This window comes from Falco biarmicus, chromosome 7 (genome assembly GCF_023638135.1).
Source record: "Falco biarmicus isolate bFalBia1 chromosome 7, bFalBia1.pri, whole genome shotgun sequence".
Lineage (NCBI taxonomy): Eukaryota > Metazoa > Chordata > Aves > Falconiformes > Falconidae > Falco > Falco biarmicus.
The window spans coordinates 42,963,635-42,989,017 of NC_079294.1; the positions used below are offsets into that span (position 1 = coordinate 42,963,635).

At 40.0% G+C, this 25,383-nt stretch overlaps 1 protein-coding gene across 2 annotated transcripts in view; it reads left to right on the forward strand.

Annotated features, from left to right (window-relative positions):
- Positions 1–25,383, forward strand: part of SYNE2 (spectrin repeat containing nuclear envelope protein 2) — a 191,426-nt gene that overhangs the window by 46,941 nt on the left and 119,102 nt on the right. For both annotated transcript variants that reach the window (XM_056346104.1, XM_056346105.1), the window contains exons 22-43: positions 11–166; positions 1,362–1,573; positions 1,840–1,912; positions 3,021–3,139; positions 3,749–3,872; positions 4,700–4,857; positions 5,317–5,464; positions 6,668–7,266; positions 8,139–8,318; positions 9,308–9,458; positions 11,989–12,147; positions 12,847–13,008; positions 15,400–15,501; positions 16,823–17,023; positions 18,032–18,197; positions 18,956–19,068; positions 19,835–20,037; positions 20,421–20,540; positions 20,644–20,932; positions 21,705–21,874; positions 23,764–24,076; positions 24,801–24,965. In XM_056346104.1, coding sequence (XP_056202079.1) covers positions 11–166; positions 1,362–1,573; positions 1,840–1,912; positions 3,021–3,139; positions 3,749–3,872; positions 4,700–4,857; positions 5,317–5,464; positions 6,668–7,266; positions 8,139–8,318; positions 9,308–9,458; positions 11,989–12,147; positions 12,847–13,008; positions 15,400–15,501; positions 16,823–17,023; positions 18,032–18,197; positions 18,956–19,068; positions 19,835–20,037; positions 20,421–20,540; positions 20,644–20,932; positions 21,705–21,874; positions 23,764–24,076; positions 24,801–24,965 — 4,083 coding nt within the window. The remainder of the gene's footprint in view (positions 1–10; positions 167–1,361; positions 1,574–1,839; positions 1,913–3,020; positions 3,140–3,748; positions 3,873–4,699; positions 4,858–5,316; positions 5,465–6,667; positions 7,267–8,138; positions 8,319–9,307; positions 9,459–11,988; positions 12,148–12,846; positions 13,009–15,399; positions 15,502–16,822; positions 17,024–18,031; positions 18,198–18,955; positions 19,069–19,834; positions 20,038–20,420; positions 20,541–20,643; positions 20,933–21,704; positions 21,875–23,763; positions 24,077–24,800; positions 24,966–25,383) is intronic.

Below are 25,383 nucleotides of genomic sequence, written 5' to 3' on the forward strand. Positions count from 1 at the left end.
AATTTTGCAGGAAGTTCATCATGAAATTATATCCTATGTCCAGCTTATAGTAGAAAGGGAAAAAAAGAAATTTAATGCAACTTTTAAAAAAATCAATAAGCAATTAGGCAAAGAGAAGAAACTCCTAAGTATGGATAAAACCAAAGGGCTCATCAAGGAACATGAGGTACCTAACACATTCCTTATCTGGTCACTTACCTGTCTTTGTGAATGCTTTGTCTGTCCCTCTCGCTCGGTTTTAGGTACATTATTGCAGTCTGTGTTTGTGGAACAAGACCCTTGTGCTCTATGCTATGTAAATACAGAATAAAGAGGCTACCTAATTTATTTCTTTACCTTTTTTTGACTGCATATATTAGCCTCTTTGCAGACTTCTAGGATTACCTCCTTGTTGCATGGATGGTATCTTTTTTCCTTTTTTTTTTTTTTTTTAAAAGACATTGAAGCATTTAAACAGATTTAGCTGTGCAAAATGTAAAACTAAGAAATTGTTAAGTGTTGTAATTATTAAGTATGACTCCCTTGATTTGTTACAGTTGCATAGATGGTGTTAGGTGTCTTCAGGTGAGAGTATCTTCTCACAGTGCAATAGCTGCACTTTACCTCTGTGCTTGTGCTGTATATAAATTAACTACAGGGTTAGACATAAGACATTCATGATTCATTTGCCAGGGTGAGTCATGGTGAATTTTACATATTCCATAAGCAGCGAGTTTTACACTTCATTACTTCTAGTGTTTTCCTTCCTCTTCCTCTTTGAGATGCATTGGTGTGGCCAGTTTACCACTTCAAAGATTAAGAAATTGCTCTCCTGATGAAATTTTGGTCTTTGCTGAATTCAGTGGAGTTTTAGTCTTTGCTTCTTATGGGTTCACATTCAGCAAATATTACATATGCAAGAGTAAAGAGAAATAAACATTCTCAGGTGCATTCCTTCTGTTCATATTTTTGTTAGATTTTTAGTATATCTTGATTTTACCCTAGAAAGTATAGTTATCGATAGGGAATATTTTAAATAAATTGTCCAATTCTTCTTTTTCTGTAGTCAATGGAACATGTATATCTGATATCAGTGTGAAGAGGACTTGGGACCAAAGTAGCTAAAATTATAGTAACATAATCAAGCAAGAGTCAGTATAGTCTTGTGAATGCAGCTGAGCAACATGTTGCCAGGAATCCTGTTTCCTGTCTCTATTTGAAAAAGAATCAAGGGAAGATAAATGTTTCTCTCCTGGTTTTGACAGCTTATGCTTTAAGTGCACTCATCTGAGAAGACAATGGAAACAGAAAAAAATGTATGAGAATAATTGCATATCCTCATGACTTAACATGAGTTTATTATATTGTTTTTCTTTGTTTAGGCCTTTTTTTCACATGAAGGCAGCCAGAGAGAACTTAGCAAGTCATTAGAAAACCTTAAAATATTGGGAAGACTATCAGAAGAAATCATCCCAGGGTTACAGACACTGACTGCAGACTGTGAGCAAAAGCTAGAAAAGCTTCAACAAAGTGTGGCAGATACTTACACAGCCCTGCTGTCTCATGCTGGAAAAGGACAGTCATCTAAAAAAGAGTGGGTGACTGAGTGCTTGGTGTGTTGTAGCATTGTAGAAATCGGATACGTGGATAGATTTTGTGATCGGGTAAATGTATTACCGAGTATGTTACTATGTACACTACTATAGGTAACTGTACATTTAAGCATTTATAAACTGGCAAGTACAATGTTTGATTACCCTCCATCACAGCTGCACTGTTATTAATCATTAGCTAGGATTTCTTTTTTTCCCTTTGTATTTCGTATTTTGTTCTTAAGCTGAGATTTCTTTTAAACTGCAGGAGCTCTGTTGTTTCTGAGAATGGAGAAAAGCCTGGTTCTTCTCAACAAATTGGTATCTTCTCAGTGCAGGAGGTAAGAAGTCCATACTTACTGTTAGAAAACAGTGCCCTGTGTAAGGAAGATCATTGCCAGAAGGAAAAATTGATTATTTCTGTTACTGTTCTTACTGTGGTAGGACCTCAGGCCTCTGGTCAGACATCAAAAACCCGTTGCACCTTGGGAATGTAGACCAAGTGAATACTAAGAAGTAGCGTGCAAGGGACAACTCTAAGCATCCTGAGGAGATGCGAGCCTCTGACCTTGCATTGTATTTTCCTGAAGAGTGGTTTTTAGCTGGAGTCATCATGTGTGTTCAAGTGCAAATCACCCATAGTGCCCCTGTAATTTGAACAAGTTCCAAAGAATAGAGAGAGAAAAACTAGTGAAGAGTTGGAGGCATTTGCTTTAGAAAAAGTAGGGAAAACTGGAACACATGTATCTTCTTAGAAATAATTTCAGAGAGAAGATACTGCACTTCATTGTTTGGATGCCACAGATGTCTTGTTCAGCTTAAACATTCATGCAAGTAAGGCTGCAGACAGCTCATCATCAGACAGCCTCGAGACCGGTGCTTTGTAGGAAGGGACCCACTGCATTTACATAGTTTGAAGATATGTAGGAATTGAGTATTATGAAGGGACACCTCTTGTAAGGCTATTAATAGTGTCCCTGATACAACGATGAAATCTGTGCTTTCATGGGTAATCAAGGTATGAATTGTATAACATAAGCTAGCCTCCAGCCGAGCAGTAGAGTGTACCCTGGAATCAAGGGCGAGAGGCATCTGAAGCCATCTGGTACAAGCAGCCTGACAAAAGCTGCAGAAGACAGTGCCTTGGGGTTGCCCGAGGATGTCCATGGAGCTGCAGCAAAAACTTGCATAAGTGGATTGTGCTTGCCAAAGACCCCAGCATCTGTGGAAGGAATGAATGAATGACCTGGCTGCAAGTGTTCAAAGATTTGCTCTTTTGGTTATGATGAGTTTAAAAACATCTTGTATTCAGGAGTGGTACCTCTCCTCTCCTTTGGGAAACATGAAGCGATTGCTTCTTTCAGGGGTTCACAGATGTCTGTCAGTCTTCACTGTGTGTTAACGCAGCATGATGCAGAGGTCACTGTTGCCTTTTTTATTTTCACTTAGACCTCAAGACCTGCTGCAGATACAGTTTTGGAACCAGATGTGAAACATCACAATGGAGAAAGCTGTGCAAAGAAATTTGAGGAAGACAGTGATTTGCCCATACCAGCTTTATTGGAGAGGTACTTTTTAAAGGATAAAATGATTATATATTAAGAGATGGTACTGTGCTAGACATTCATAAATTAATTGAATCTATTGAACATAGGGTGCACTTCTGCTATGCGGAGTTCTGTTCTTGTTCTACTACACTGTACTTAACATTGCTCTGTAATTGATAAGGAAGAACTATAGTAGCTAAATGCTTCAAAATTAATTAAAAAAAAAATTGGGATTTTGTGGCAAGAACACTTTGAGCTATGAAACTTTTTCTTCTGCTCTCTTCTTGGGCTGGAAAAATCTGTATCTGCCTTACTAATAACTTCAAGTATTGCAAAATAAAAAGAAGTGGCACATTTTTAAAGAACTGACATTTTTACTTTCATAAAACTGAATTTAGAGATTGCAGGCAGACATTCATACTTGAAAATCAGCCAGGTGAGGAATTTCTCAGCTCTCTTGTATGTTACTCATTTATGCCCATTCATTTGGGGCTTAGGTAAAAATATGCATTTGCAATAGACTGTGCTTATTTTATGCAGTAATCTATTGGTCAGCTAGTCCCATACCCTGCCTTCTTCCATTGAATTAGAAGTAATATTCTCTGTGACAGTGATTGCATCTTTCTTTAGCTATAACACACAAAGAAGTAACCTGGAGGAACTTTTACAAATAAGCCGAGATAAAGTAGCATCTGGCTTTACAGATGAAGTAAAAGGCACTTCATGCCTTCAGAATAAGCTGCTTGAGCTACAGGTAAGTGTTCATCTTTTAAAAACTTACCTGGTGCCTAAATTGTTATTTTCTTATGTAGAGCCCTCACCTCTCTGTGTTAGGAAAAGTAGCATCCTTATGACCAGGTTTATTAGAAGTAGAAGGGAAATCAAGGGTTTAGCATTCAGCAGAACTACATTCATTCTTAGTGGTGGAGTTTGCAAATGTTGCTGAAAGAAGAAATGGGTGGCTCTCAGTTTGTGTTCTGCAGGCTGAAATAGTTCTAAAGGTAAAAATAACCAGAAAGCAGCTCTTTTTATCGGCAGGAGCGGTAAGTGATGAACCACGGTCAGGGTTGGAGGAGTCAACGGAGTTGAGCCATCAAATAGTAGGGGTGTATGTGCAGGACTTAAAACTTGATTAAGTTTGTGAGGTCCTTAAGAGGATAATAAAAGGCACATAATTGATGTTGGAGAATTTATTAATGTAATTTTCCAAGTCCTTGCTTGAAAGGAGTGTGAAGCTTATCTAGCATCTCAGAATGTTTGTGTTTTGTTCTTTTGAGCATAGCTGAGGTATTTTCTCTTTATTCTTGTAGTAAAAATGGCTGAAGCATATTTATTGACCCTTTTATAAAATACAGCTGAGACATATATCTGACAGGGAAATTTTGATCGTAAAAGGTTGTAGAGGTCTGCATGCAGCTAAAAATGGAGTCTTAAAGAAAAAGAAAGCATTAGATACTCTTACTTTCAGGTGATGTTTTCACTTTTTTTGTAGAGAGTCTTGTGACTGTAATTTTATGAGCTGTCTAGTCCATTGAGAAATACAGTATCATATTAATGCAATTAGCGCTGCCTATCTTGTAGGTGGTAGAGAGTGAAACTGTTAGTGGTTGGACACAATTCGAAAACATCTCATCTACCTTGGAAAATCTTGGAGTTGAAGTGCAGCAGGCTGCTATCTCTGAGACAAGAAGCAAATTAAAAGAAGAATGGGAAGAGCTTCAGGATATTATAAGTAACAGGTATAAAATAACACTTCATGATAATAGCTAAAGAATAGTTCATTTTAACTAACGTGTGTATTGTGAAGGAAATGGTATGCCATTACAGAAAATACCTGTACGTTTTTAACCTTTTTTTTTAATTGCATAAGATTAATTTTTTTCTTAGTTGTACTTGGTTCATATACATATTGCAGATAGTGTGAATCTCTCCAAGAAGCACAGAGCCAAATCTGTGTAACATCACTGTGCAGTATTCTCAAGTTTGCTGTTATTTCCTTCAACTTTTTGGTTAAATTCACTAGTATTCACACTACTTGTCTTTCTAATTGATGGGAAAACTCTTTTGACCTCAGGAGGAGGATGATTAGATCTGTTAGACAGTCAATTACATTATCTTTGTGGCTTTTTGTACTGTAAAATGTTGAGTGTCTTTTCTTGCTTGCTTTCCTCATTCATCGTTTGTTACCTTTCTTGTAGAACAAACTCTTTAAGGACGGCTTTGGAAATTGTTTTGCCAATAGAAAATGAATCCATTCTTCTATGTGAATTAGATCAGCGGCTGAAGAAGAAGGAAATCCAGCAGTTTAATCTGATGAATAGTGATCTTGCTTATAGGGAACTAAAGGTAAGGGAAAATGCAGAGACCACACCCCAGCCAGCGTGTTTCTTAATATGTCTAGGAGCTGGAGAACTTCATGGGATTTTCATTCAGAAGTTTGGGACTGCTCACAAGACTTCCCAAACCCTCCAAAATCTATAATGGCATTTTACTCCCTTTGCTTTAAATGTCATTGTTCCTGTAGAGCCAACCAGGGACCCTCAATGAGCTCTACTGTAAAAAGCATGGCCATGAACTTTTTTGTCTTAGGTTAGGACTTTCCTTTGATCCAGATTTACTGTGTTCCCACCTGGCTTTACATCACTCTGTGGACTCATATACGTAATCTGGTGTTAATTTGTGAGCTAAACTAAGCTGTCTGTGTCACATCTGCTGAGGTATCTGAGCACACCTCAGGATGGTTTTGGAAGCTCTGCACGTGTGCAATAACTTGTTCGCCTACTGTGAGGTTCTTATGCTTAGGCTCTGGTCTGTCTATTAGGCAGAGTGAATATTTTTTTGTTCTTGACACACACTCCGAGCTGAACACACTGACAGCTACACAGAGCTGAAAGATTGTGTTTGTCTGCCCTTGGCTCTTGAGCGAGGTAGGATTTAGGCCTCTCAAGCTCTAGGGCAGGGGGGATATGCACTGTCTGCCTGAGACGACTCTTTGCCTGGGAGGACCCTTAGTTTTATCCCAGCTCTCTGCATGTTTGGAGTTTCACAACACTGACACACTGCTGTTTGTCTGAAATCTGTAACCAGATAGCACACAGACTTCATCAAGAGATTTTTAAATGCGTGTAAGGCTTCTCAAAAAGTGTAGCCTAAAGAACTTAAAAGGTGGCAGAGTAACAAACATCTGTGTGCCTGCTTGTGCTGAGTGATCTCCCGCTGTAAGAGCCTGCTAGTTTCAGTCTCAGGACTATCACCATCATTCTCTCGTTTTTGTCTGATTGCTGGAAAGAGGCTTGAGCTTTCTATAGTGCTGACCAATTTCCCTGTGTGTGGAATACCTTTTTCTTTTTCCTTCTATTTTTTCTTTCCCTCCACCAAAGTCCAGAGTAGGATAAAAGAGTTGGGGTTTTTTTTTTCTGAACAGCCCTGTTTAGCATACTAAACAGATATTGCTAGCATGATTTGTTTTTCAGTCATAGGTTTAGCTTGAATGCAGGATACAAGTTTTCTTTCACTTGTTAACCCTGTTTGTCATTCTCTCAATTTCAGGAGCTACAGAGGTCCATATTAAATCAGATTGAAGTGTGCAAACAATTGGAACACCTAGAGAATTCAGCAAGAGATGAATTTAATCCAATAGATCTGCAAGCTGCAAGTAAAATCATGATTTACTATCAAAACCAGCTTGAAGAAATGAGCCATAAAATGCAGATCCGTGAGACAGTCCTCAAAGATCTGGAAGATTTCATGGCCTCATTGAGGAAGTGTCAGTCTTCCATCAAATGCCTCACAGATCCCCCAGGTCACCCTGAAACACAGGGAAAAGCATTGAGAGAGGCTGCACAAGAAGTTTCTCACATGATAGAAAAGGCTAAATGTTTGGATGAATGCTTGAAAACAGTTGATATCTGTCTGGAAGATGGTGAATGTGGGAGAAAGACTTGCTGTGAAAACCTTGTTCTGACTTTATCTGAAGCCCTAAAGGCAACTTGTGATTCCTCAAGTGAACAGATGCTTTCAGAGGAAAAAGACTTATACGAGATCTTTTCCACAAAAAACGGTGAACTCCTTAAAAATATTCAGGATCTATGTGACAGAATTAACAAAATAGGCTTGAAGGATCCAACGATTCCAGCTGTTCAACAAAGGTGAATCCTTTTTTAAAACTCTTTCTATTCCATAATTCCAATGAACTTGGAGGGCCTGTGGCCCCTTCTCAGTAGAGCACTGAAACCTGAATGTGTCTTGAGGTATCTGCGGAGCATTGAAAGAAGCTGTGAACTTGCTTTGTTTGTTCTATCACAGCCTAAATAAGGAAGTCTTCTCCCTTTTATCTTTTCTTTTAAACTCCTTTGAGTTTGAAGCAGCATTGATGAAGAAAAAAATAGAAGGAGGTTGACTGTTATGATCTTAGTTTTCAGTTAGAAAACTGTCAAACAGAGAAACGGGTCTTCTTCCTGAGCACTGATGCCTGAGATCTGGAACTCTGCGGTGTGGAAGCCTTGTGTTAATTCACCACACCACGAGAAAGCCACTAACATGATTTGTATGTCACTGGTACTGTTTCAGAGGATCTCTCTGCAGCCTTGCAAAGGATGAATAACCAATTCGCTGCTGTTTACGCGGAGGGAAAAAGGGAGGAGGGGAGAGGGGCTTGTATGCTGTGCCATTTTTTCAGTTGTGAAATCCCACACTATGGCATACCTTCCTTTGTTAGACTGTATTTTAAGACAGGTAGAACGCACTTTTAATACAAAATGATTCAGAAGGTTCATACAGACCCTGTTGGCCTTTAGGATTTTGGATTACTTTCTCAAAGGGCTTAGGTCAGCATAACTCATTTGAAGGACTGTGTCAAATTACAACAAGCTGAAGATCAAATTAGACTTTCTATAATGTCATTAAATACAGTCAGTATATGCAGCTCGGGGTGAATTTCTAGGGAACTCAATAATTATATTGGGGAAAAAATCAAGGACTTTCTTTAATATAAGGCTGTATTTAATTTTTTCTAATAAAGGCTAAAATCATTAATGGAATTGGAAAAGGAATTGGATCGTGTTGCTGTTGAAATGAAACCTATGCAAGAAATTGCTAATAAGCTCCTACAGATCAAAGAGGAAAAAGCAGAGGAAGCAAATGAGCAGTGCAGAGTTACAGAGAGGTTATGGGAGGATACAAAACTCTTGCTTGCTGAATGGTAAGGAGAAAAGCTACATTTTAAAGTAGTATTGTACAAGTAAGAACTTTGCTGGTAAAATGAAACAGCAAAAAAAGCCTTAGACCATACTTTAAAGTAAATTAAATCCTGAAACAGTTGCAAACTTTACTGTTATGATGCTGTAAACTATTATAAAGCCAAGAATTGCACATAATGATTTGCAGCCAAAGCTCATGAATTTTATATATTTTTAAGACATCACAGCCCCATCATTTAGCAGATATGCAGTGATGTGTTGGACTTAATTGGTAACCAAAAGAAAAACGTGTCTGTGGCTGGGAATGATGTGTCTTCCGTATTTGCTGTAAATTTCATGCCAGCACATTAAAAAAGAAAAGTCAAACTGAAAAAATGGAAGAGGACAGCTGGGAAAACAGTCTGTTCTGCAGGCAAAGATTAAAGGAGCTTGGTTTGATAAGTCTGTGAGAGTGAGGCCTGGGAAAGGCTATGATTGATCACCCAAGGCATCTGTCCTCCTCTTACAGTTTTTCAAGATGCCTAGAGGCTTTGCATGGACTGGCACAGTTCTGGTTAATCCTTATGGCTTGCACGGGTGTCAGTGGGAGTAATCTGTTTTCATATGCCAGTGAAGGCTGGGCTGAGGTGGTATTTCCCACTGTCCACCACCCAAGCTGTTGTGATATCTACTGCACCTGTATTTCAGTTTACTGGTGACTGAGCTCACCTTTCAGGTGGGAGAGTCACATTCAGGTCACATCACAGTTAAATGTCAGTCAGAGGCATATGATAGTGAAGGGCATTTCTGATTCCAAAATCTGTCCAAATACCACACCAGGTATCCCACAATATTGCAGGGTTTATGACTGGTACGGTTTAGCCCCCCTTTTCTCCCTTCCAAACATAGTAGTCAAGTCCCTACATATTTGAATATAGGAGAAGGAAGCAGATAAGAGGCTGAGGCTGCTGGTTTGTGCTTAGGCCATAAATAATACATCTCTTTTTAACAGCCAGGAGCAGTGTGCAAGGGCTCTGGAGCTCCTGAAGCAATATCAAAGCTGCAAAACTAGTCTGACCAGCATTATCCAGAAACAGGAGATTATGCTTTCACAGCAAGCTTCTTACATGGGGAAGGAGAATCTGAATAGACTGATAACAAAGGTGAGTGAAAAGGATGAAAAGCCTTTCCTGGGAGCATTCAGTTGTAGGGTTTACCTTATATGCCTAGACTTCAGGGCAAATGTTAAGACCTGGCTTTGGCTTCCAAAATACTTTAGGGACCATACTCTGGTTTTGTTTTAAGTTGAAGTCCAGTTCTGCTTAGTGAATCAAGGTCTTGTTAAAGATGAGGGATTAAAAAAAAAACAAAAGCAAAACCCCATAGAAAAACTATAATCAAGTACAAAAATCAGATGAAATCCTGTTCTACTAAAAGCACGTGTTGAAATCAGCCATATTCACCCATACCCTTTCGAACGTTTCTGTGTTTTCTACCAAGTTAAAAAAAAGCCTTATAGTGGGCCATTTGTAAATATATAAAAAGAGCAAATTCATTTGTTACTAAGAAGATACTTTAAAATGTTGTACCACTTAGAGCAAACGTAAAGTAACGCAGCTCCTTAGGGCTGCTTGTTTCTGTGCTGTTGCTCTAGCTTATAACCGAGAATTTAGATGTGTATCCTCTCCTTGCTCATGTCACTGGGTCCCAGGCAGAGCCACAGGGTTTGTCTGCACCATCCAACGCTGTGCAGAGATCCTCAGCTAGCCCCAGGCAAGCTGGATCAGGAAGAGAAACTGTAAGGCTGTCAGCTGGCATATCTGCTCAGAGACTGGGCCATGCCAGACCTGTCCTGCTTCCCAGGCTGGAGCTTGTGTACCTCGCTGTGTGTCATTGCCACTGTGCTCAGAGACAGCGTGGGGGCTGCCAGCATGGTGCTGCCTTGGGATGTGGACTTCTGCAGGCCAGAATGGTTTTGACTTGGGCTGATGATAACAGTATTTCCTTGAGCTGGTTTTTACATTTGCAGCATGAATCTCTGTCCTCACGCTGACTTTGCTGACTGAACTGTGTTGCTGTCAGAAGCCATAACAACGTAGTTTGGTATTTCTCCTCTTGCTTCTCTTGTGTTACAAACCTATGTAGATGACAGACCTTCTACATAAGAGCCTTGGCCTCCGTAACTGACATCTGCTCCCTGCTGTCTTTGACAGCAGTTAAACATTTGCAGTGTTTTTTTACATTAGCTGATGAGACTGAATGAGCGTAAATGAATGCCCTGCTGGACATCCCCTCATTTAGTTTAAAGTTTACTGCTTTTTCAGACAAAAATTTGGCAGCCAGCTACATTCTTCTTGGCTAAATGAATACAGCCACCAGACACAGTTGTCCATAGCTAATGGATTAGGGAACGGCAGCATGTCTGTCATGACCGTTTTACTGTGCAGGTTTCACGTTTCCTGGCTGGGTTTTGTAACTGGTTGTTTGGATGCCACGTTTAGGCTTTCTGATGAGGCATCACCCAAGTCATTCAGGAACATTTGCTCTCAGGCAGTGCCTGGGATGGTTAAATTTAAGAAGCAATGTGGTTTCTTCCCTTGGGCAATGGGGTGGTGTCAGCATGTAGCACCCACCCTGTAGCTGAGGCAGTCTTCTCTTGGTTTCACCAGTGAGACTTCTGGCACCTTGTATGGCTCAGGCTCCTGCTGCAGGAGGAGTTTGCCTGCATACCCCGGCCCCTGCTTGTACGGACAGCCCTCTCTGCTAACAACCCTTCCTCTTCACCCTGAGTCTTGGGATTCCCACTCTCAGAACTGTGATCTGCAAGAGTTGCAGCACGGTACAGGCCTGTCCGTGGGTGCTGATGACTTGTTCTTTATAACTATATAAAATAATAGCAGAGAAGGTCCACTGCCTTGTTCTGGTTTGTGAGCGCTGCTCTGCCATCCCCATTTCTCAGTGGCTGTCAGAATCCGTATGGGAAGATGTAACGCTTGTCTCTGGGAGATAAGGAGAGCTTTTGGTACCAGATTGCCTAACACCAGAGGTCAGTGTTTCTTTTCCAGCCAGCTTCCATGCTGTTTGTAAACACTGCCATCATCATTCAGCACAAAGAGGCAGTCTAGTTTTTAACTAGGAAGTAGGAAAAAGGGACATTTCCATTTCTGGCAATGGCATATTTGACAATGATTACGTTTAAGTAGGCTTTAAGCTTGTGTTTTTTTTTTAAAAAAAAAGTAGTTTAAAACCTGGGGGTTAGAATGCCAGGTTATATTTTTTAGTTGTAGTAGTATCTCAGACAATTATTAGGTATACATTGTTGATTTCTGTAACTGAGGTTCTGTGTATGGATGTACAGTCCTCTTGGATCTTGCGATTGTGACTTTTAAAGCAAACGGTGGTTTTGGCTGCCTTTAGGGAGAAATATATTATCTGTAGTTCCCACTCGGCTGTTTTGCAGATGATACCAGAATAATAAGGATTTCTAACAGGGAAATGTTCCTATCAGCATGACAGGGATATAACAACAATGGATACATTCCTAGTCTCATCATATTATATAAAATACATGATTTTGAGTAATGCTGTTGTTTCTCTAAACTAAAAAGAACAGCACATCAGTGAAAAATGTTTTACTGAATGAACAGTCATAAGCAAACATGCTGGTAAATATCCATTTGGTCTTTTTCACAGATTGAAGAGGCAAAAGAAGAATTTAATGAACACTCAGAAGATGTAGACAAAATAAATCAGATCTGCAAAAACCTTCAATTGCAGCTCAATAAAATGAGAAGCTTTGAGGAGCCTCCATTTGAGAATGAGGCTAACATTATTGTGGACAGATGGCTGGATGTATGTAAAAAGTAAATTATCAGGGTGGTCTTATCTGTTATGCATTATAGTAATTGAGTCTGACGCGTGTGTAATATTTGGAATAAATGAAGTGCAATATGGCAAAGATTCTTAAGAGATAAATCCAAGTGTTTACCAGAGGAAAGCTTGCAGAGTGTCTATTGGTGTAATGTTTCTGATCTCTCAGGTAGTTTATATCATGAGTCCTCCTGGACAGTAAATAATTCTAGGAAATGCAGAAAGGCAATATCTGTGTTTTCTGCATGAACCTGTAAGCTTCCTTAACAACCTCTGTGGATTTAGGCTTTGGGAGACAGTCTGGAGAATCACAATGCTGGTGCTTTTGGTGAGAAATGTTTGCCACTGTTGATCTAAGCAGTGCATCAATACTGAGATTAGATGGTATTTACTGAGAGTAGATAAACATTAATGAGCAAGGCTTCTTCCTAAACCTGCCTTAAAACTGGCAAGCTGCCATTGTGATTGGTATGATGGTGACATGTGTGGCAGGGATTTAAATATGTTCTCCATGACCAGTTCACTGAGAAGACACATGAGATTTTTTTTCCCCCCTTGCTGCCCTTGTTTTTGTGCTTGGTTTTATCTTGCTCTGATTTTATTATGCTGCTTTTGATTTTAGAATATAACTCAACATTTTTGAAATCTCTGTGTGTTTTCTATGTATAAATGTCATGGTAGATCAATGAAAAGACTGAAAACTACTGTGATAATTTGGGAAGAGTTCAGGCTTTGTGGGACAAACTCCTTGGTTTATCTGGCGCAATCGATGCTTGGGCAAATGCAGAACTGAAGAATGCAGAAACCCATTGTCTGACTGAAGAGGACCTTACACAGCTGAAGGTAATTTGAATAGAAATTTTTTACTCTTATACTTCAGGATATAAACATGCACATTGCATAGAAATGCCAGCACTGCAAAAGCAGAGGAAGCTGTAACATTTGCAATTATATCTGCATGGATGGATTCACTGAAGATACTGCGTAATGTATTGGGGATACAGGTCTTGGAAACTCATGACTTGGTGGCATATCTGTATACTAAATTGTTTAAAATTAATGCAACACTGTAAATGCTGCTTTAGCCTACAAAAGCCCCCTCATTCCTTTGTGCTGTACAAACATACAGCAAAGAGAAGGCCTGGGAAGCTTGAAGCCTAGAGCACGGTGGTGCACATATTTCCTTGTGCCTAGAGAAGAAAGGGAAGAGAGTGTGCGTAGGCTAATGATTAGTTCTCTAGTTTGAAAATGCCTATCAGTGAAGATACTGGAGCCTCAGAAATGGCTGGGCAGTGTTCAAGGAGAGGTTGCAGAGGTGGCTTATTTGTTGCTGTGACCCTTGTCCCAGTGTGCTCTCTGGTATAACTTAAAGCACCCTTAGTAGTGACTGGCTGCTGAGGGTCTCCAGGGGCTGCACACAGGTAGCCATCAGCAGAGCCTGGGCTGCCCGTGCCCCTGTTGCACACGCTGTAGCATCAACTCTTGGTATCAGGGTGCAGCTGGGTGTGAAAAAACATGCGCTAGTTCTATGCCATTGAAAAGCCTCACGTACAGAGGTAAATATTTTAATTTCTGGCTTAAGGGCCATAATCGACCAGCTGCCCTGCTTCGTTGTGGTAATAGCTCAACAAAAATAATTTCCTGCTTGAGTGGGGTTGAGACATACATATATCCCATATCCACTTGTTTGAAAATATGTAGGCAGTTTTTTCTCGGTGTTTACATGCTAAAAATGCCATGATTTTTATTATGCTTATTTGCAGCATTACTCCTACTGTTAGCACAGCTCATTTGTTTTGATTTGAAGAGCAGTAAAAAGCCAAGGTTTTATTTGAATATAGACCTTCTCAGTGAAACAGTAGTATACACACTATGCAGAGGTGGATATTTTGTCACTTTATTATTGCCTTTGTTATTGTATTGTTAGAATTTACCTGGGGTAGTTCAGGTCACTGAGGGCTCCAGTAAAAATGCACCAGCTGGCAACTGCATCTTAAAGAGTCATTTGTTACTGGAAACTGCTCAGTCCTGGCGTGATGAGACCAAGCCCCTGATGTGCCCTACGGGTGGTTAGGAAGGGCCGTGCTGGAGGTGGCTGTGCTAAAGTTACTCCACTGCTCCTATTTGAGAGGATAATCCTGGAAGGAGAGGGGAGGAGAGGGCAAGGGAAAGAGAAACCGTGTTTCCCATGAGCTACTATAAAACCAGAATAGGAGAGAAAACTGAACTCAGTGCATTGGTATTTTTGTAGAATGATTTAAAGTGCAGAAGGCCTCAGGTTCATTTCTCAATTTGTTATTATTTCTTTTGTTGTTGATCCTGAAACATCTCTGTAAATGTTAACCATGTTACAAAACCCCCAACTGTTGCAACGTGTATCATGGCCCATATGGTTGAAACCCAGCGTCCTTTGTGACCACCCAGCAAAGCGCTGGTGCATGTGCTGCCAAGAAGCCTGTCACAAAAGAACAGAGTAATGGTTATTTGACTGCGTATTTAAAGATGGCTTCAGTATAAATAACGTGAGAGAAGTTCTGCTTTCCCCTATAGCCAGTACACAAATGGGAACTCTTTTAAGGGCTGCAGCACGTGAATGGGTTTTGATGGTTGCTTGTACAGAGACTGCAGAGGAATACTTTGTGCTGAGGGAGTTTGGAATATCGATCTGGGAATGTGAGACAATATGATTGTTTTAGATATATCCTATTTCATAAGTTGAAGCTGGTATTTTACTTTCACATTACTGGCTTGTTCCAAAATCCATTCAAATGAGTAGAAGTCTTTTCGTATACAAAGAATTTACATTAAAAAAGTGCTTACAGCATGTGCTGTATTTTATCACATCCCTACTGAAGTGTATCATCAGGATGCCAATTCTTGACTTTAAGTCTCTAACATCTGAGAATAGCCTTTTTTAATAGAAGCAGCAAGAAATAAATACAAAATTAAGATTATTTTCCTTCAAATTTACTTGGGACAATATGGAAGTAAAATAATTAAGATTGTTAAATTTATGCTGGATTTGCATTAACAACTGCTTTGCCTGAGCAACAGCGTGTTTCTGGCTCTAATACAAAAAAAAAATCTAACTCGCTGATTTGAAAATCAGGCAATGGACCAGTTGTGGGAGCGTTATATGCTAAAATGCAGAATCAGAATATTAGTAATATAATTTGGTAATAGAAACAACCTAGGGGGAAACACAGTTAACGATGTGGGTTTTTCCACCTTTAGGCATGCTTACGAGTCCAGGAGCAGAAGCTTCAGAAATTTGACAACACGGTGGCTGAGATAGAAGAACTTCTGAATAGTAATGAACCTCCACTGGAACTACAGGTGTGAAGAAGCTTTTACAGCTAATATGCCAGCACTCATTCCTACAGCCCTGCTTCTGGTATCACCTTTGGCACAATCATTGATTGGTTTGACTTAATCTACCCAAAGAAAATTGGAGTTGTTTTGTTGGCTATTAGCAGTGACATTTCATTTGTTGTCTTTCTCAAGCTGTCAGACCAAAACCCGTCATTTAAAACACATAGTCCTCTCTCAGTCCTGTGGCTTTTAGGGGCTTAGACCTGACACAGCTGGTTTGCAGGCCTGTATCAGTGATATCTGGCTTTTAGCTGTTGGCCGAGAAGGTGGCGTGGTGGACCTCATCATCCCTTTGGGGATCCCAGCAACTCAGCATGCTGACTGTCTATTTTAAACCGCCCTTTTACCTGGACATGGCTTAATGTAGCTTGGTAGTATGTAGCTATTTGCATAAAGTGGTGTTTACTGTGGTATTTTTCTTTGGGACATCAGAAGGAATATCATCTTCTTGTGTTACCTTCATACAGCAAAGAATAAAATCCTCCCCATTTGAGACCACGTTAGCCTACCCTGATCCTATAGCAGTTCCCTAAGCGTCCGCTCCCAGTGTCAGATGCCCCTTGAGCTTGACCCAGTTTAGCTATTTGTGTTTATCCTCAGCAGGCAGTGAACTTGGAAGAGTTTCACTGGGTAAAGTGATCTAAGGAGATTAGGAAAGGACTCTGCAACCTTGTACTGTGCACGCTGTGCTCCGTGGGAGCAGCAGGTGCCCTGAGCCCCCTGGGTGGTCTTTCAGCAGGTGGCTGTGATCTAGTTGAGTTGCTGTCTTAGGCAAACCTGCGGGAGCCTTACGGGTAAGGTTAAGGGCCTGTTCCTCCTTAGTGACTAGTCTGGAGCCAGAGGTCCCCACCTCTCTGCTGTCCTTGCCTGTTTTTTTGGATCAGTGTGAGGAGTTTGCCTTGGTGGGGTCACTGCAGGGGAGTGTGTTACAGAAAGACCTGGTACTTTCTTCTTCATGGTAGCCAAACCACATATGAGGCCTTTATCCAGCTGAGAGTAGATCCTGGAGTAGGCTGACAAATCAAACTGTTAGTAAGGCAGCACCAGTAAATGCATTGCTTATAAAGATGATCTGAGATCATTACTCTCAGAAAAGGAGAGCTATATACTATTCTTTTTCAATTTGTGGAGTGGGAAGGGAAGACAAGACACTGGAACCAACTGTGACTGAAATGTCTGGACTTCGGATCATTTCATTGCTTTTTATGTCTGTTGTGGAGTTCTGTAATATTATAAGAAATCAATGAAGCATAATTTCTTACATACGCTTATTTCCAATTTTTAGGTCATCAGATCATCTGTTGTGCAAAAAATGGAGCTAATAAAAGAGCTCTTGTCAATGAAGCAGGGGACCAGTGAACTCAGCATGAATACATCAGAACTAAAAGGAGACCTTGATCTGGCCAAGACACAAATTGGAATGACTGAATCACTTTTAAAAGCTCTGTCTCCTTCTGACACCTTAGAGATCTTTACTAAATTAGAGGTAATGTGCCACAAATGGAGCATCTTTTATAATTTCATTCATTATTTCTCTCCTGGGCAAGTCTTCGTAAGTGTTTCTCCTGTATATGTTGTAAACTGCTAGAATAACTCAAGTGATGAGCCTGGCTTGAATATTTCTTTAAGCTGCCAGAAACATGAAACAAAAAGACTGTTTTCACTGGATGTTATCAGATGTAGTTCATTAACCCTTGCAGCTGTTGGAAATGGTTAAGTGATAGGCACGACAACAGAATACCACCCAACACATGTTGAAGCAGCAGCGGGGGTACTGAGTTGTATCTTTTCCAGGACTGGATAATATCCAGAGGTTATCTTTGTGCCACCTGAACCTTCCTGCAAAGGAAACTCCCAGTAGGCAAATTTCAGCCAACTTTCCATCCTCTTTCCACCAGGGAGAGAGGTGAAGAAAGAGATGCTTCCTGCTTGGAGGTTCAAGGCTGGCAAGATTTAAACCTGTTGAACGTTGAGTGGATTATGCACGTTCTGGGTGTCAGACCACTAGTGTTTGGGGCAGTGAAATCACAGGCATTGGAAGAAAGATATAGCTTTTAATGAATTCTCACAGCTTCTTTTAAGTTACCTTTCAACCTGACATACAGACTAAAGTGTTTAGGGGTGGAATAGTGCCTATGGCAGCTAAGGCATTACAACTTGTAGTATTATCCGCTCTGAAACACACTGTGTTACTGTGCACTTCACGTATCTATTTTGTGTGATACCAAAATGTGCATGAGTGAATGTGTGTGTGGTTATGTATTCATACAAATGCATACACACTGCTCAAGGATAGTTTATTGCTTACATCTACCTATTGATTGCTTTGTTAATGTCAATATAGTTTAAGAAATTATTCTGACACATAGACAAGACTAAACTCTTTTGCAAAACCCTAGTTTCTACTAAGCAGCTCTGTGCAGTGTACTTATGATTGCTCTTCAAAATTTTCTTTTTAACAGTTGTCCTTTTTTTTTTTTTTTTTTAACTTTAGGAGATACACCAGAAAATTCTGCAACAAGAACACCTTGTCACATTACTCCAAGAAGAGACGGATTGTCCTGATGTGGATGAATTAAATAAGCAGCTTAAATGTGTTATTGATTTATTTAATAAGAAGAAACGTGTGTTTCAAGATCACTTTATAGGAGTTTTGAACCGTAAGCAAGCACATTTCACATTTATGTAGCTTTATAGGCTTTTATTGACCATGCCAATCACTTAAAGGGTATGCAATGAATTTATTTTTGCTTAGATGTCTGAAACTGTTTCAATATCTCAAACTACTTCAGGATTCTGTACAAGATAAAAATTTGGTTAAAAATGGCTTTTGATTCCAACAAACCACTCAGTCTGAATGAAAGTATTTTTTTTCTTGTTTTTACATTTTAAAAAAATAGATAAAAGTAGTATAAAGCATAACTGAGGAACAAATGGCAGAGCATTTCATTAAAAACTACAGAAATCAAACATTTTCATTTTTCCAGTTTTTTATTTAATCTTGGTTGTGAGAAGGAATAACATAATTAATTACTTTCTATTTTATGCAGACATGGGATTTTGCAGGTGTACAATTAGGCCTAAAGGTAGTCTCATCTTCAGATAGTTTTTGAGTAATACTTATTTGTGTGGAAATGAGAAAAGTTGCCAAAAGGCTAATACTAAGTCTTTTTTATTGAAACTGCTATGTGTAGCAGGCTGTCCCTCCCAAGTGAATAGGTATGTTTATTGTCAATTAATGCTGGGTAAAAACATGTATGGCCTTCAGCATTTTGTCACATGGTCTGTAGTGAAAAGCAACCTTTGACAGTAGCACTGATAAATGTAATTAAAAATTGTCTGAAATCTGTGTGTTAAATGGGATTTTCTTTTGCAGAATACAATTAATGAAGAAAATTGGAATGTATCTTTTTTTCAGGTCAATGCAAGAATTTTAATGACTGGTTCAGCAGCACTCAGCTGTCTTTGAAGGACTGCTTTGACCTGTCAGAAACAAAACCAATAATGGAAGAAAGACTGCAGAGGCTAACGGTAAAACATTAAAATGTTCTAATTTCTAAAGCTGGTTGTTCTTTAAGTTTTAATTTTTTACACGGAAGACTACTCTTGGGAGTGAATTCACTGACAGTGGTTTTGTAGCTTGAGGCTGCGAGAACATTTCATGTGACTTACAGAATTAGGACAGTAAGTGGAATGAAAATAAAACTTTGTTAAAATGGAATATCAGTTTCAAGTTCGGACATAGTTGGGCAAGCAAGAGACAGGACAGTAGTTAGTGAAAGTCAGTGGACCTTGACCAAGTATTTAAGTGTGCAAAGATGCAGAAAGTCAAGTATGTAGAGAATAAAATGAAATTCTGACCCCTCTTGGACTCCAGTGTGAACAATTTGCATTCACTTTGCTTTGCTTAGCCAGATTTTCCCTCTGTCAGACAGAATCAACGGGAAAGAGATGGAAAAGCCCCAACATCTGGAAGAGGCAATCACAGTTAAGCAGCCAAAGACAGTGACGTCAGTGTTAGATTTGAATGCTGCTTGCTTATTTCTTCTGTGTGTATTTGTGCTGTAGATCCAAGTCATCTACTTGACTTTCTCCTGATTTTACACACAGCAAATTTTCCATTCACGAGTGGAATAGTAAGCAAACTGTGAATTAACATATATTCCTTTTCAGGAACTGAAATTGCTGTAGAAAACATTTGTGGAGGTAATGGGAGTTGAAAAACTCTTGTAACATAAATACCTATTCTACCACAGCAAATTTGACAAATGCATCTTGTGTTTGTGCTCTTACTCAGCGCTTCTTAACATCTGAAGGCAAAGACAGAGATATCCAAGAAGTTAAAACTTTATTGGATAAAGTGAAGCATTACTTGTCCAAAGCAAGCATTATCCACCTTAACAGCTGTGTGAGAGATCAAGAAGCAGAACTACAAAGACTGGTCTCCAAATGTCAGAAACGGGAAAAGGAGCTTGGTGCTTCTCTCCAGCAGCTCAGTAGGTAGGGAACTAATGTAGTTTCTGACATTTTAATCACAAGTGATGTAAAATGATTCATTATTAAACAGCCATACTGAATAGCAGACAACCCTGCTTTTTATTTAAAGATCATATTTTAATAAAGGGTAGTGAGTGTTTTGTTGTTTGCTTTATGTGTTTGTTCGCTTTGTAGCAGACTCAATGTTATATGGCAGTACGTGCTTCTGGACAGTTTCAGTGAGATGATCTGAAATACTGAAGATTAAGCTTGTGCTTAAAACTCTGCTTGTTCGGGTGCATTGTATTTATGTTACCTTTTCAGCAAAACACTGCTGTCAGCGGGTTCGAGTCATGTAATGCCTCTCATTTTGACCTCTATTATTATTATTGTTATACTCTCTTTAGCCTTGAAGAAAGCAGCACGGTCTTAGAAGAATGGCTCATTGCTCAGGAAGAAAAACTCAAAGAGATCCAAAAAGATGAGACAAAACTTGAAAACTTCTATAAAACACTGTTAGCACAGAGGTATTGTTTTCTTTGGTCTCTATCTGAGAACTGTCTTCTAAAGAAGATTGCTCCATGTTGTTACAACAAATAGATGTTCATTAACATTTTTTGTGTTTTCCAGAAAACCATTTGACTCCATGGCTCAGCTAGTAAATTCCTTGAGGGAGACTGGGCTGACAGAACATGAAACTGTTTCAGAAGCTGCTCATCTTCTTAGTAGATATCAGACACTGATAACACATGTAAGTGAAATGACAGGCAATACTGAGAGACTTCCAGGGGAAGGACAAAATTTTGAAGAACTTGTCCAGGATGTTTCTTGCTGGATCAAAAAGCTGGAGGAGGCTGTCAATAACCTGAGTTCACAGGGAAGTGAGTTGCCATCAGACAAAAGGATTAATCAGATAAAGGTATTGTTTTAAATCTATTCCTTTTCCACTTCACAGCTTGTGCTAGTATCAGGGGAATGCTTGATGAGTCAGTCCCTTGTAAGATACTGTCACTGCTGACTGCAGGTGGTTTTGTGGCTTATTTGGGGAGGGGAGATGTTTGGGGTTTTTTGTTCTTGTTTGGTTTTGCATAGTTTATTATGTAAGATGAGATTCTCTGCTGCATGTCTGGGTGGAGCAGCACTGAACTCAGGTGGTGCTGGTGGCCGTGCATCTCCCCATCATAGCTTACTCCAGAGGTGAAGAGGGAGGTCAGTAACACAGCTGGGGCGTCTGGAGAGCCTCTGCAAAGTGTGTGGCTTCTTGGGTGTCCAGCTGGGCTGTGCCACTGCCTGGGCGAGTCTCTCAGGCCCCAATGTCAGGGTTTTTTTTGGTGTCCTCTATTCTCTGACTACATAGGATGGGGATGCTGAGATTACATGCCTTGTTCTGTGGAAGGGGTAGTATTGTAACAAATATCTCTCCCTAAGATTTGGAGAGGTTTTCTTTATTGGTCAGCACAATATTGGTTCTGTTAGGTAGAGAATAATTTAAAAATCAGCTTCATTATCCCAGACTTGCTAAACCTAGATGATCTATCCATTTATATATCAGTTATGTGGTAAGTTGGAAGGAGAATTATTTTGTCTTGAACAGCAATGTACAAAATATGAAAAAAATCTTTGGTAATATGTTTTATTTTGTAACCAAACCCAGTTGTATATGTACTGCTTCTGCTTCTCACCTAATACAGGAAATCACAGCTCTCAGAGATGCGGGAGAGGCCAAAATACAGAACATGGTAGCTCTAGGAGAAACTTTAATGAAAAATGAGAAAAGTAGGAAGCCAGTGGTTCAGCAGACTATTTCTGAGCTCCAGAACAAGTGGGAAAGCATCTGTCAGCAAACCACTGAATATAGAAGGTAATGTGGAATTTGCCAAGAGGCAGTACAGTTGACTTACTGGTATATTGACTTTCTTCTCTTCTTCCTGCATCAGTTGGATTGAATTTGTGTTCTTGGTGGGCAGAACGAGACACCTACAAAAATACTTGTATTTCTGCAGTATTGTGGAAGGGCAGGTCACAGTTTGGATTGAGCAGTCCAGTCGTAGGCTGTAAGCAGGAGGCGTGAGGGGGTGGCAAGACAGCTGAGGGGATCTGCCTAGCTCGCCTCAGGTTCCTGTTTGATACTGAAGTAGCTCAGCCACTCTTGAAAGAAAAAAAACCAGTGCAGCCAGTGCTCCTTGTTTTGTTGGACTGTGCAGTGAGGGTGCGCTGGTTTAACCACTGTGGTAGCCCTTCCCTGCAATGTGATCTGGTCTCTGCCCCAGCCCCAGGCGTGGTTCCCCAGCAGAGGTAAGATCTGCCTTTGCAGAGATTCGTCCTGCTTCAGAAGAGAGTTTGGGGTAAATCCAGGAGGCTGGGATTTTAAAGTAGAGTTTTTAAAGGCTGGTTTATTCTGGCTCTGAGAGAGGCTTTCTTGGCTGTGGCAGCTGGTATGGTTAAGTCAGCAAAGGCACTTTAGTGTTGCTGGCAGTGTGGCAACTCTGTCTGAGAGCCGTCTTGATCCTTTAAAACATGTCAGATGATTCCAGATGTGTTGTATAAACAGAAACTGAAGTACTGGTCTTGCACATGCAGATGCTTTCAAGGTATTTGTCTGCCGTAATGTCCTTGAACTGACTTTCAATAAAATCATTGGGAACTTTGCCGTTGAGAGCAATGGAAGCAAGAGTAGGCCCACTGTATGCTTTTTTAAAAAATATCCAGGGAAAGAATTATTAAAAATAAGTATTTCTGAGAGTATTCAGTTGCCTTCTGTTACTACTGAGCACTCTGTACAAGCAATGCAAGTGGCATTCAGAAAGGTAGAGCATTGGCTATGCTGGATCCAACACAGCAGAATTCAGAGCACGTTTTTCACAGCTTTTGAAGACAGCACATCTGAAGAGATGCTCAGGACCTTGCAGGATCAGGCCTGTGAATAACAGAAGTGACACAGTAACAGCAGCAGTGTGAAGCTGAAACAAGAGTACTTAACATATGTGAGGCTATGCTTTGTCATTTGCCAAAAAACATGAATCTTGAGGGGCCAAACCCAAAACACTTAAGCTTTGCTTTTGTCCTCATTTATCCTGCTGTACTTTACAGAATTACAGCCAGACTTTATTTATTTGGATTTGTTTGTGTGGGATCATATTTTCAACTCTTGGCATTTAAGTTCCATCTGGAAAATATTTGAGCTTCATCACCAAATGTGAACATACAAATGTTACTTTTGTCTTGCTGATAATAGTTGCATATTTGCAGTGGACAAATGCAACATGTTCACCTGCAGTGGATCAGCTTGCGTGCTTACAAAGCACACAAATCGAAATCCAGTGTCAGTATCAGGAAAGTAGGCACTGGATTGTGCTGACATAACCCGTATTGCATATGCTGGGTTTGTTATCTGTATTTCTACAACTCCCCCACGGCCACCTCAACCAATGCAATGTGTATCTGCTACAGATTATTCCCTTTCAGGAGACTGTCATAAAAAGTTGTCAAGGAAATTAGATTCATAGCCATATTGTAGAATTTCTGCTGTAATGAAAGGCAGAAAAATACAGAGCATGAGCATCATGCAGTCACTTCAGTGGTTTTCATTTTCATCACCTTTTAAAAATTCCAGTCTGAGCTGATCAGTAATTTAAAACCTAAAGAAAATTATTCAGTGTGCTCAAGTTCATTCTAATGGTTGACTTATTCACAATTTGACATTTTCTGGGTAATAAGTAAAAAGTTTTTAAGTGCAGTATTTTTTCCTAGCCCTCAAGAGCAACTTCAGTTCAAGAGGGAGCGATATGAGCAAAGCAAAGAAGATCTGAGACTGGCTCTGACTGAAGTGGAGAAACAGCAACAGGAGATAGGTTTTGCCCTTCAGCCTGGTTTGAAGGAGAAGCAAGCGCAGCTGACAAACTATGCAAACCTCCTGCAGAAAGCAGAAAACTTAACTTCCCGATTCAATGAATTGGAAAGCCAGGAAGACTGCCTACAGGGTCACACTGGGGATTCCTGCTTCCCAGAGATGGAATGGTTGGAATTAAAGCACCAACATGAAAATCTGCTCAGCCAGCTACAGGTTGGGACCTCGCTGTCTTTCCTTATGAGATTATTGGTGTGCCTGTTGCTTGCGGTTCTCACTGTTTGCCTGTAGTGTCATTCAGCAGGCAAGTTTGTGGGTAAAACTGGGAGTGGTGGAAGTTCTTCCGTAGAAGGGCAGGGAATTTCTCTCTGTCTCTTACTGTGAGAAAAAGAGCATGGGAAGCTCATATTTTTTCACTGCCTTATGCTTTGCAGAGGGATAAATGTTTAAACAAATGAGACCAAGGTAAGTGTGAAGAACATTTTGTACCTGCATAAACAGGTTCAGGGAGCTGTAATACTGAGGCATATGTTCCTAATCTCCAAGCCACGATAGTTTCATTTTTCCTTTTGGAAGGATGAATGGCTTTTCCTGCATCCTGTTGGTTATTGGTTCCAACCAGATTAGTGCAGATTGCGTTTGCATCCTATGTGGCATACTGCATTTAATCTTTCACCAATTTTTAATAGAAAACATCCCTTTTAAAAGTACCTTCTTATGGAATGCAAACTCTTCCACTTCCGGCTACCAGTAAAGATTTTGTTCATGGTGGAGCCCACGGTGTGCTGGGAAGAGGGCAAGATATTTTTTGTGCACCTGTGGTTAGCTGGGTATCTTAAGGGAAACAAGCAAGTTTTTTGTGCTGCTGTGACAGGCTGTGGATGAGTTATATTTATTTGAGCTAATGGTGGACTAATCCTAGAAACTCCTTTGTTTCTAGACCATAGTGCAGACATTGGAAAGTCACGTTCAAGAGCACCAGCAGTTTCAGGATATGGTAACGGGCCTGAGCACTGAGCTGAAAACTGTCTCTGAGAAGCTTGCTGCTTGTAAAGGTCCAGCAATAGAACAACCATCAGCTGAGAAAAACCAGTTGAAATCACAGGTATGTTGCAGGTTTTGCATCATGGAGAAAGTGGGTCCATGCCCTAGGCACTTGTAGAGACCATCATATTTATATAAAAAGAGCTGCTAATGGTGTCAAACTGAAAAACTAAGAAACCTTTATAAACTTATAAACTTTATAAACTACATGTGGTGTTCCATTCATCAAGATAATTGTAGTCCTAAGCCACTCTTAATGAACTGAAAGGACCTTTGCTGTCAGCTGAACTGAAGGTAGAATTGTCCAAGTTCAAGCACACAGGCTTCTTCAGTTTGGTTGGTTGGGGTTTTTTTTGTGTGTCTCTGGATGTAATGGTGAAAGAGATCATTAAATTTGGTGTTATGAAGTGCCTTTAAATTAGCCAGAGTGGAAAGCTTAGGAAAATGTCAGAGAGACCAATTCAGTTTTAAGAAGTGTC